The sequence below is a fragment of the Taudactylus pleione genome, unplaced genomic scaffold (genome assembly GCF_031769625.1).
Source record: "Taudactylus pleione unplaced genomic scaffold, aTauple2 ptg001334l, whole genome shotgun sequence".
NCBI classification, from domain to species: Eukaryota; Metazoa; Chordata; class Amphibia; order Anura; family Myobatrachidae; genus Taudactylus; species Taudactylus pleione.
This window is the reverse complement of record NW_028285734.1, coordinates 2,092,007-2,105,881: the sequence shown is the minus strand read 5'-3', so window position 1 is coordinate 2,105,881 and position 13,875 is coordinate 2,092,007. Positions and strand designations below refer to the sequence as shown.

The 13,875-nt window shown below is 46.6% G+C and overlaps 1 protein-coding gene across 1 annotated transcript in view; it reads right to left on the bottom strand.

The window, feature by feature from the left end:
- The window catches only part of LOC148443085 (protein-arginine deiminase type-2-like), a 58,224-nt gene that overhangs the window by 17,456 nt on the left and 26,893 nt on the right, over positions 1–13,875 (bottom strand). Inside the window, exons 7-9 of the mRNA XM_088463248.1 lie at positions 13,405–13,568; positions 10,910–11,013; positions 10,639–10,750 (exon numbers count right to left, since the gene is read on the bottom strand). Of these exons, the coding sequence (XP_088319374.1) occupies positions 10,639–10,750; positions 10,910–11,013; positions 13,405–13,568 (380 nt within the window). The remainder of the gene's footprint in view (positions 1–10,638; positions 10,751–10,909; positions 11,014–13,404; positions 13,569–13,875) is intronic.

Genomic DNA, 13,875 nt, shown 5'->3' with positions numbered 1-13,875 from the left:
AACAGAGACACAGTCACAACAGACAACAGAGACACAGTCACAATGGTGATACATTCACAAGAGACACAGTCACAACAGAGACACAGTCACAACAGTGATACATTCACAACAGCGACACAGTCACAACAGAGACAGTCACAACAGTGATACATTCACAACAGAGACAGTCACAACAGTGATACATTCACAACAGAGACAGTCACAACAGTGATACATTCACAACAGAGACACAGTCACAACAACAACAGTCACAACAACGACACAGTCACAATAGTGATACATTCACAACAGACACAGTCACACAGTCACGACAGCGACACAGTCACGACAGCAACACAGTCACGACAGCAACACAGTCACGACAGCAACACAGTCACAAAAGCAACACAGTCACAACAGCGACACAGTCACAATAGTGATACATTCACACAGTCACGACAGCGACACAGTCACGACAGACACAGTCACACAGTCACGCAGAGACACAGTCACGACAGCAACACAGTCACAATAGTGATACATTCACAACAGCGACACAGTCACAACAGACACAACAGAGACACAGTCACAATGGTGATACATTCACAACAGCGACACAGTCACAACAGAGACACAGTCACAACAGAGACACAGTCACACAGTCACAACAGAGACACAGTCACAACAGACAACAGAGACACAGTCACAATGGTGATACATTCACAAGAGACACAGTCACAACAGAGACACAGTCACAACAGTGATACATTCACAACAGCGACAGTCACAATAGTGATACATTCACAAGAGACACAGTCACAGCAGTGTTACATTCACAACAGCGACACAGTCACAACAGCGACACAGTCACAACAGCGACACAGTCACAACAGACACAACAGAGACACAGTCACAATGGTGATACATTCACAACAGCGACACAGTCACAACAGAGACACAGTCACACAGTCACAACAGAGACACAGTCACAACAGACAACAGAGACACAGTCACAATGGTGATACATTCACAAGAGACACAGTCACAACAGAGACACAGTCACAACAGTGATACATTCACAACAGCGACACAGTCACAACAGAGACACAGTCACAACAGAGACAGTCACAACAGTGATACATTCACAACAGAGACAGTCACAACAGTGATACATTCACAACAGAGACACAGTCACAACAACAACAGTCACAACAACGACACAGTCACAATAGTGATACATTCACAACAGACACAGTCACACAGTCACGACAGCGACACAGTCACGACAGCAACACAGTCACGACAGCAACACAGTCACCACAGCAACACAGTCACCACAGCAACACAGTCACAAAAGCAACACAGTCACAAAAGCGACACAGTCACAACAGCGACACAGTCAGAAAAGCGACACAGTCACAATAGTGATACATTCACACAGTCACGACAGCGACACAGTCAAGACAGCGACACAGTCACGACAGACACAGTCACACAGTCACGCAGAGACACAGTCACGACAGTAACACAGTCACAATAGTGATACATTCACAACAGCGACACAGTCACAATAGTGATACATTCACAAGAGACACAGTCACAGCAGTGTTACATTCACAACAGCGACACAGTCACAACAGCGACACAGTCACAACAGACACAACAGAGACACAGTCACAATGGTGATACATTCACAACAGCGACACAGTCACAACAGAGACACAGTCACAACAGAGACACAGTCACACAGTCACAACAGAGACACAGTCACAACAGACAACAGAGACACAGTCACAATGGTGATACATTCACAACAGCGACACAGTCACAACAGACACAACAGAGACACAGTCACAATGGTGATACATTCACAACAGCGACACAGTCACAACAGAGACACAGTCACAACAGAGACACAGTCACAACAGACAACAGAGACACAGTCACAATGGTGATACATTCACAAGAGACACAGTCACAACAGAGACACAGTCACAACAGTGATACATTCACAACAGCGACACAGTCACAACAGAGACACAGTCACAACAGAGACAGTCACAACAGTGATACATTCACAACAGAGACAGTCACAACAGTGATACATTCACAACAGAGACACAGTCACAACAACAACAGTCACAACAACGACACAGTCACAATAGTGATACATTCACAACAGACACAGTCACACAGTCACGACAGCGACACAGTCACGACAGCGACACAGTCACGACAGCAACACAGTCACGACAGCAACACAGTCACAAAAGCAACACAGTCACAAAAGCAACACAGTCACAAAAGCGACACAGTCACAACAGCGACACAGTCACAATAGTGATACATTCACACAGTCACGACAGCGACACAGTCACGACAGACACAGTCACACAGTCACGCAGAGACACAGTCACGACAGCAACACAGTCACAATAGTGATACATTCACAACAGCGACACAGTCACAACAGACACAACAGAGACACAGTCACAATGGTGATACATTCACAACAGCGACACAGTCACAACAGAGACACAGTCACAACAGAGACACAGTCACACAGTCACAACAGAGACACAGTCACAACAGACAACAGAGACACAGTCACAATGGTGATACATTCACAAGAGACACAGTCACAACAGAGACACAGTCACAACAGTGATACATTCACAACAGCGACACAGTCACAACAGACACAACAGAGACACAGTCACAATGGTGATACATTCACAACAGAGACACAGTCACAACAGAGACACAGTCACAACAGACAACAGAGACACAGTCACAATGGTGATACATTCACAAGAGACACAGTCACAATAGAGACACAGTCACAACAGTGATACATTCACAACAGCGACACAGTCACAACAGAGACACAGTCACAACAGAGACAGTCACAACAGTGATACATTCACAACAGAGACAGTCACAACAGTGATACATTCACAACAGAGACACAGTCACAACAACAACAGTCACAACAACGACACAGTCACAATAGTGATACATTCACAACAGACACAGTCACACAGTCACGACAGCGACACAGTCACGACAGCAACACAGTCACGACAGCAACACAGTCACGACAGCAACACAGTCACGACAGCAACACAGTCACGACAGCAACACAGTCACGACAGCAACACAGTCACAAAAGCAACACAGTCACAAAAGCAACACAGTCACAAAAGCAACACAGTCACAACAGCGACACAGTCACAATAGTGATACATTCACACAGTCACGACAGCGACACAGTCACGACAGACACAGTCACACAGTCACGCAGAGACACAGTCACGACAGCAACACAGTCACAATAGTGATACATTCACAACAGCGACACAGTCACAACAGACACAACAGAGACACAGTCACAATGGTGATACATTCACAACAGCGACACAGTCACAACAGAGACACAGTCACAACAGAGACACAGTCACACAGTCACAACAGAGACACAGTCACAACAGACAACAGAGACACAGTCACAATGGTGATACATTCACAAGAGACACAGTCACAACAGAGACACAGTCACAACAGTGATACATTCACAACAGCGACACAGTCACAACAGAGACACAGTCACAACAGAGACAGTCACAACAGTGATACATTCACAACAGAGACAGTCACAACAGTGATACATTCACAACAGAGACACAGTCACAACAACAACAGTCACAACAACGACACAGTCACAATAGTGATACATTCACAACAGACACAGTCACACAGTCACGACAGCGACACAGTCACCACAGCAACACAGTCACAAAAGCAACACAGTCACCACAGCAACACAGTCACCACAGCAACACAGTCACAACAGAGACACAGTCACAACAGAGACACAGTCACAACAGAGACAGTCACAACAGTGACACAGTCACAATAGTGATACATTCACAACAGACACAGTCACACAGTCACGACAGCGACACAGTCACGACAGCAACACAGTCACGACAGCAACACAGTCACCACAGCAACACAGTCACAAAAGCAACACAGTCACAAAAGCAACACAGTCACAAAAGCAACACAGTCACAACAGCGACACAGTCACAACAGCGACACAGTCAGAAAAGCGACACAGTCACAATAGTGATACATTCACACAGTCACGACAGCGACACAGTCAAGACAGCGACACAGTCACGACAGACACAGTCACACAGTCACGCAGAGACACAGTCACGACAGTAACACAGTCACAATAGTGATACATTCACAACAGCGACACAGTCACAATAGTGATACATTCACAAGAGACACAGTCACAGCAGTGTTACATTCACAACAGCGACACAGTCACAACAGCGACACAGTCACAACAGACACAACAGAGACACAGTCACAATGGTGATACATTCACAACAGCGACACAGTCACAACAGAGACACAGTCACAACAGAGACACAGTCACACAGTCACAACAGAGACACAGTCACAACAGACAACAGAGACACAGTCACAATGGTGATACATTCACAACAGCGACACAGTCACAACAGACACAACAGAGACACAGTCACAATGGTGATACATTCACAACAGCGACACAGTCACAACAGAGACACAGTCACAACAGAGACACAGTCACAACAGAGACACAGTCACAACAGACAACAGAGACACAGTCACAATGGTGATACATTCACAAGAGACACAGTCACAACAGAGACACAGTCACAACAGTGATACATTCACAACAGCGACACAGTCACAACAGAGACACAGTCACAACAGAGACAGTCACAACAGTGATACATTCACAACAGAGACAGTCACAACAGTGATACATTCACAACAGAGACACAGTCACAACAACAACAGTCACAACAACGACACAGTCACAATAGTGATACATTCACAACAGACACAGTCACACAGTCACGACAGCGACACAGTCACGACAGCGACACAGTCACGACAGCAACACAGTCACGACAGCAACACAGTCACGACAGCAACACAGTCACAAAAGCAACACAGTCACAAAAGCAACACAGTCACAAAAGCGACACAGTCACAACAGCGACACAGTCACAATAGTGATACATTCACACAGTCACGACAGCGACACAGTCACGACAGACACAGTCACACAGTCACGCAGACACAGTCACGACAGCAACACAGTCACAATAGTGATACATTCACAACAGCGACACAGTCACAACAGACACAACAGAGACACAGTCACAATGGTGATACATTCACAACAGCGACACAGTCACAACAGAGACACAGTCACACAGTCACAACAGAGACACAGTCACAACAGACAACAGAGACACAGTCACAATGGTGATACATTCACAAGAGACACAGTCACAACAGAGACACAGTCACAACAGTGATACATTCACAACAGCGACAGTCACAATAGTGATACATTCACAAGAGACACAGTCACAGCAGTGTTACATTCACAACAGCGACACAGTCACAACAGACACAACAGAGACACAGTCACAATGGTGATACATTCACAACAGCGACACAGTCACAACAGAGACACAGTCACACAGTCACAACAGAGACACAGTCACAACAGACAACAGAGACACAGTCACAATGGTGATACATTCACAAGAGACACAGTCACAACAGAGACACAGTCACAACAGTGATACATTCACAACAGCGACACAGTCACAACAGAGACACAGTCACAACAGAGACAGTCACAACAGTGATACATTCACAACAGAGACAGTCACAACAGTGATACATTCACAACAGAGACACAGTCACAACAACAACAGTCACAACAACGACACAGTCACAATAGTGATACATTCACAACAGACACAGTCACACAGTCACGACAGCGACACAGTCACCACAGCAACACAGTCACAAAAGCAACACAGTCACAAAAGCAACACAGTCACCACAGCAACACAGTCACCACAGCAACACAGTCACAACAGAGACACAGTCACAACAGAGACACAGTCACAACAGAGACAGTCACAACAGTGATACATTCACAACAGAGACAGTCACAACAGTGATACATTCACAACAGAGACACAGTCACAACAACAACAGTCACAACAACGACACAGTCACAATAGTGATACATTCACAACAGACACAGTCACACAGTCACGACAGCGACACAGTCACGACAGCGACACAGTCACCACAGCAACACAGTCACCACAGCGACACAGTCACCACAGCGACACAGTCACCACAGCGACACAGTCACCACAGCGACACAGTCACAACAGCGACACAGTCACAACAGCGACACAGTCACAACAGCGACACAGTCACAATAGTGATACATTCACAAGAGACACAGTCACAGCAGTGTTACATTCACAACAGCGACACAGTCACAATAGTGATACATTCACAACAGACACAGTCACACAGTCACGACAGCGACACAGTCACGACAGCAACACAGTCACGACAGCGACACAGTCACCACAGCGACACAGTCACCACAGCGACACAGTCACAAAAGCGACACAGTCACAACAGCGACACAGTCACAACAGAGACACAGTCACAACAGAGACAGTCACAACAGTGATACATTCACAACAGAGACACAGTCACAACAGTGATACATTCACAACAGAGACACAGTCACAACAACAACAGTCACAACAAGGACACAGTCACAATAGTGATACATTCACACAGTCAAGACAGCGACACAGTCACGACAGACACAGTCACACAGTCACGCAGAGACACAGTCACGACAGTAACACAGTCACAATAGTGATACATTCACAACAGCGACACAGTCACAATAGTGATACATTCACAAGAGACACAGTCACAGCAGTGTTACATTCACAACAGCGACACAGTCACAACAGCGACACAGTCACAACAGACACAACAGAGACACAGTCACAATGGTGATACATTCACAACAGCGACACAGTCACAACAGAGACACAGTCACAACAGAGACACAGTCACACAGTCACAACAGAGACACAGTCACAACAGACAACAGAGACACAGTCACAATGGTGATACATTCACAAGAGACACAGTCACAACAGAGACACAGTCACAACAGTGATACATTCACAACAGCGACACAGTCACAACAGAGACACAGTCACAACAGAGACAGTCACAACAGTGATACATTCACAACAGAGACAGTCACAACAGTGATACATTCACAACAGAGACACAGTCACAACAACAACAGTCACAACAACGACACAGTCACAATAGTGATACATTCACAACAGACACAGTCACACAGTCACGACAGCAACACAGTCACGACAGCAACACAGTCACGACAGCAACACAGTCACGACAGCAACACAGTCACAAAAGCAACACAGTCACAAAAGCAACACAGTCACAACAGCGACACAGTCACAATAGTGATACATTCACACAGTCACGACAGCGACACAGTCACAATAGTGATACATTCACAACAGCGACACAGTCACAACAGACACAACAGAGACACAGTCACAATGGTGATACATTCACAACAGCGACACAGTCACAACAGAGACACAGTCACAACAGAGACACAGTCACACAGTCACAACAGAGACACAGTCACAACAGACAACAGAGACACAGTCACAATGGTGATACATTCACAAGAGACACAGTCACAACAGAGACACAGTCACAACAGTGATACATTCACAACAGCGACAGTCACAATAGTGATACATTCACAAGAGACACAGTCACAGCAGTGTTACATTCACAACAGCGACACAGTCACAACAGCGACACAGTCACAACAGCGACACAGTCACAACAGACACAACAGAGACACAGTCACAATGGTGATACATTCACAACAGCGACACAGTCACAACAGAGACACAGTCACACAGTCACAACAGAGACACAGTCACAACAGACAACAGAGACACAGTCACAATGGTGATACATTCACAAGAGACACAGTCACAACAGAGACACAGTCACAACAGTGATACATTCACAACAGCGACACAGTCACAACAGAGACACAGTCACAACAGAGACAGTCACAACAGTGATACATTCACAACAGAGACAGTCACAACAGTGATACATTCACAACAGAGACACAGTCACAACAACAACAGTCACAACAACGACACAGTCACAATAGTGATACATTCACAACAGACACAGTCACACAGTCACGACAGCGACACAGTAACCACAGCAACACAGTCACAAAAGCAACACAGTCACAAAAGCAACACAGTCACCACAGCGACACAGTCACCACAGCGACACAGTCACAACAGAGACACAGTCACAACAGAGACAGTCACAACAGTGATACATTCACAACAGAGACAGTCACAACAGTGATACATTCACAACAGAGACACAGTCACAACAACAACAGTCACAACAACGACACAGTCACAATAGTGATACATTCACAACAGACACAGTCACACAGTCACGACAGCGACACAGTCACGACAGCAACACAGTCACCACAGCAACACAGTCACCACAGCAACACAGTCACCACAGCAACACAGTCACCACAGCAACACAGTCACAAAAGCAACACAGTCACAAAAGCAACACAGTCACAATAGTGATACATTCACAAGAGACACAGTCACAGCAGTGTTACATTCACAACAGCGACACAGTCACAATAGTGATACATTCACAACAGACACAGTCACACAGTCACGACAGCGACACAGTCACGACAGCGACACAGTCACGACAGCGACACAGTCACCACAGCGACACAGTCACCACAGCGACACAGTCACCACAGCGACACAGTCACAACAGCGACACAGTCACAACAGAGACACAGTCACAACAGAGACACAGTCACAACAGAGACACAGTCACAACAGAGACACAGTCACAACAGAGACAGTCACAACAGTGATACATTCACAACAGAGACACAGTCACAACAGTGATACATTCACAACAGAGACACAGTCACAACAACAACAGTCACAACAACGACACAGTCACAATAGTGATACATTCACAACAGACACAGTCACACAGTCACGACAGCGACACAGTCACGACAGCAACACAGTCACGACAGCAACACAGTCACGACAGCAACACAGTCACGACAGCAACACAGTCACGACAGCAACACAGTCACAAAAGCAACACAGTCACAAAAGCGACACAGTCACAACAGCGACACAGTCACAATAGTGATACATTCACAAGAGACACAGTCACAGCAGTGTTACATTCACAACAGCGACACAGTCACAACAGTGATACATTCACAAAAACGGGATGTAGTTATGTGACTGACGGCAGAATGCCAGTTTGGGATACATGATAGGCATCGAAATACAAACGCATATCATAATCCCGATGCCGGAATCCAGCTGGACGCGGGGCCAAACGAGGCAAGTCCGGGGCTTCCGTCCTCTTAGCCGCGGGGTGGTTGGGGGGGGGTGGGTGGGATGGGGGAGTGTAAGGTTTAGATCAGTTAGCGGGGTTAGCGTCAGGTTTTTTTGGGGGGAAGGTTAGGGTAAGGCACCCCTAGGGGGGAGGTTTAGGGTTAGGCATCCCCAGGGAGAGGTTAGGGCTGGACACCCCCCTGGGAGGGTTAGGCACCCCTAGGGGGGAGGTTAGTGTTAGGCACTAGGGGGGGGGGAAGGTTAGGTACCACTAAGGGAGGGTAGGATACTTACCTGCCTCTGTCAGGATCTTCATGCTGACAAGCAGCCGCTGTCGGGATCTGAATCAGAATTTCAATCCCATTCCCACAAACGCGACACAGTCACAACAGAGAGCCCGTCACAACAGAGAGCCCGTCACAACAGAGAGCCCGTCACAACAGAGAGCCCGTCACAACAGAGAGCCCGTCACAACAGAGAGCCCGTCACAACAGAGAGCCCGTCACAACAGGGAGCCCGTCACAACAGGGAGCCCGTCACAACAGGGAGCCCGTCACAACAGGGAGCCCGTCACAACAGGGAGCCCGTCACAACAGGGAGCCCGTCACAACAGGGAGCCCGTCACAACAGGGAGCCCGTCACAACAGAGAGCCCGTCACAACAGAGAGACAGTCAGACATTATCAGCTCTTTGGAATTTCTAACATATTTTAAATTTTTCAAACTCAGACATTCGATCCTTTACCAGTTTGGTGTCTCTATCCCCGAAATCACCTTAAGTCCCTTTGGGGAGCTGTATTGGTACCCGGAGTCCTTTATGTCAGTATGATTAGGAGGTGATGACACAGACAGGCCAATACCGTATCTTCCATCATGCCTGATAATAACCTCATTGATTCTGATCATTATGAGGCACCGCACCCATTGTGTGCCTATACGAGACTATTATCGGGCTAATTACTCAGCACAGGCCATGAGCTCACCATACGAGTGTGGTCATCACAACGCTCAGGCTCTTGAAGGACATGCAGAAGCCATTCAAAGCCTTTTATGAAGGAATACAGAAGCCCATCCCTCGGGTCTACACCAGCTAACATACTATAAGTGCTTAGGTTCTCTCAGGGTATGGGGTTGTAAATAAACACATTTTCATACGTATCAAAACCAGGCCTTGGTAAACTGGAGATTCATCTACATGGGTCCTCAAGACCACTGTCCAGAGGCAGCAATGTCTATCTGGTTTACTAAATATAATCGAGAGGACCAACCTGCATCCAGCGATCTCCCCGATTTACGTATTCAAAACAGATCTTGATCTTGTATTTGGCCTCGCTCACCAGATTCTTGATCTCCTTTAGGAAGAGATAATTATCCTTCACGCTGTGGGAAGACGACAAACACAATATTATCTGTTGGTCATGGGGAATTTAGACAATTGTTTAGTCCACTCATTTAGGAGATAACAAGAATTAATCTTGTAAGACCAAAATGGGATATAAAGGCCCAACGTACCTCCCTCTACCATTGTGCCCCCGTTACCTGCAGACATAGACCTCTACGGGCTCCAAGGTGTTGGGCGTAACGATCAGCGGAGCGATACGGAAGGTCACCGTGTCTGTGAATATTGGGGTCTCAGGAATGCCCTGGGACAAAGCAGAACGATGACGATTCTACAAGTGCTCACAGTATATAAGAGAGAACAATAACAGCAGCAACAAAGGACGATCACAAACATGTGAAAACATCTGTATCTTGTAAAACATCTGTATCTTGTGCAGTTTCGTCTATGGGCCATATTCAGTTAGCAGCAAAATCGGCCACTTTCGCCGCCGCCACAAACGAACTCGCCCGATTTTGGGAAAAAAAAGAGTCAAAAACAGCCGTTTTTCGGCAAAAAACAGGCAAAAAGTTTTCTCCATCTCAGACCAGGAGAAAAAATAAAAAAAATTGCAAAATTCCTATTTTTGACTAAAAATGTGGGGATTTCTTTCAGAGCCATTTGGACACCCCCTCTAATAAAGTCACCCTAACATTTTTTTTAATGTAGCAGAATTTGGTAATTAACGCCCAGTCAAGTTTTTGGAGAGATGAAAAAAAAAAACAAGTTTGTTGAAACTGGGTTTAACATATTGGGTCTGGAATTTCGGGGGGCGATATGGATGCGTCAAGTCTTTTAAACATCGCACGTGGTTGCAGCAGGTGCTTTTTTTAAAAAATTTTTAAAAGTGCGCTTTTACGACACGAAAATATACTTGCACCTATTTTAACGTACCACCAAATTTCCGTGCAGCAGTAATTCCCAGGGAAAAATTAAACTATTTCTATAATTTAACGTTTTTTTTGTATACGCATTACCGGCAGCCAACGCAATTTAAGTACCGTAAGTACTTTTATCACGGTCAATAATGCACTAAATTATTTTCTGATGTATGTCAGCCATTTTTTTGGGGGGTACAGACGCAATTACCTGACTTTTTTGCCTGTTTTTTTGTCGCCATGATCCTGAAGGTAAGTATTAGGGATAAGGCTCTAGGGCAGGAATGGCCAACCTGTGACTCTCCAGCTGTTGTAAAACTATAAGTCCCAGCATACACTGCTTCAGTTTTGCTATTCTGGAATGCTAAAACTGTGGCAGGGCATGCTGGGATGTGTAGTTTCACAACAGCTGGAGAGCCACAGGTTGGCCAGGCCTGCTCTAGGGGGAGGGTTAGGCTGCGGGTTAGGCCTATGCTACGGGAAAGGTAGGTCAGGGTTAATTTACTTACCTGCAGGCATTGGCATTTTAACCATCAGGATTCCGGCGTCAGTATTGTGACTGCCAGCATTGTGTGCGCCCGGGATGGTGTACCCAACCCCTCTGATACACCCCTCTGCTCCCTCCAAACTGCTCTCATCTACACATCTTAAACACTCAGAGACCCCACTCGCTGCCGTGTCCCCAGACAGGTCCTCTAGAGTCAGCGAGTGAGGCTGGAACACTGGCTCCCATCCCACAGAGTCACTAATGATGTTGTGAGCGGCGGGAGACAGCTCAAAACAGGAATGAAACTAAAGCCCAGGACAATGCAATGGTGTCAGACGTCAGATCCCATTACTGGATGTAATCTGCCACCGGAGGCTCCTATAATACGGAGAGCAGACAGCAGGGAGCGAAGCACAGAAATATAAAAGCAAAATCAAGAATTTCCATAGAGAGAAAGCACTAACACTGCACTACGCAGGAGGCGGACATTTTGTAGAAGTCCTCCGGCCCTTGTAAAGGGACAGGCTATGTTTGTCATGGCATCAACGCATATTGGGCCTGATTCAAATATATACGAGTTGCCGATAATTGACGTAGTTGAGCAATTAACGGCTGACTGCGCGTAAGTCATGGTCGCACATTGCACGCGCCAAAGTACCTTAGCAAAGCCGTTAGCAGTGAGGATTTTTCTGCAAAGTTATTGGCATTCAGGGGTTCGATGGGTGGCTACGGGGAGTGGCAGCAAAAATGCAGGCGTGTTGCGACCGTTTTTTGGGGTGGGCGATCCCGTACACAGATAAAGTGACTCCGACGTCCCACCTCAGGCAGCCATTCTGCACGACCATAGGCTACTCAGGTGACCGAATGATCTGCGACAGCGACTGCGTATCTGTTCGCGGTTGCTGGGCTTTGCAATAGCCTCAGTGGGCGTCTCAATAAATATCCCAGCATCTGCGGCATTTGCATATTTTGTGCAGCTGCGAGTGCATTAATGTACATATCGGAATTAGGACCACTGATCCCTATTGCGTTTACCCCAATTCACCTCCCAGTAAGAACTGCATTGGATAAAGCACAGAGGCTGTTTTTTCACTGGTTGCTTCTCACGATTTATATTCCTATCACCTATACCTTCTAGACTGTACGCTTATTGGATCAGCCTGGGATATATATTACCGCAATCCACCAGTGCGTGTAGCAGGCCTGTAATTAGGATGTATCGATCCCCTGAGCCATAGTGAATAATACATTGTATATACAGAAGTCAGTAGTATATTACGGTCCTCCGTACCTCCACCTGAGACTCCAGCAGGCTGGCTTTGACCGTCACCAGCCCATTGAATCCCTCGTCTGGGAAACGCAATCCTTCCACAAAGAATTCCAGCTCGCTGGTCCCCGTGTACCGGGCTTTGTAGTACAGCTTCTCTCTCCCCAGGACGTGCGAGTACATCTTATCTGCCGGGAGAAATAGGCACACGGATAGGTCATCATTAGACATGGAGTAAAACTTCCCGGACACCGTTTATCTCATCCCCAAAAATCACTTTTCCCGTTTTCCGGACGGTTACAGCCGGTGCCTCCAGCAATAGGTGAGAGCAGAAGGGGTTAAGACCAGGCAGAAACATCTTCCAAGTCTGGACCAGCAGAATCTGGCGTCTGTAATCCCCTATGTGCTAATAGTTCATTACTGCAGCTTTTGTGACAAGCGTGAGGGCACTAATATACATTCCTGACCGATGCCAAGAGTCCCATTACATGCCAG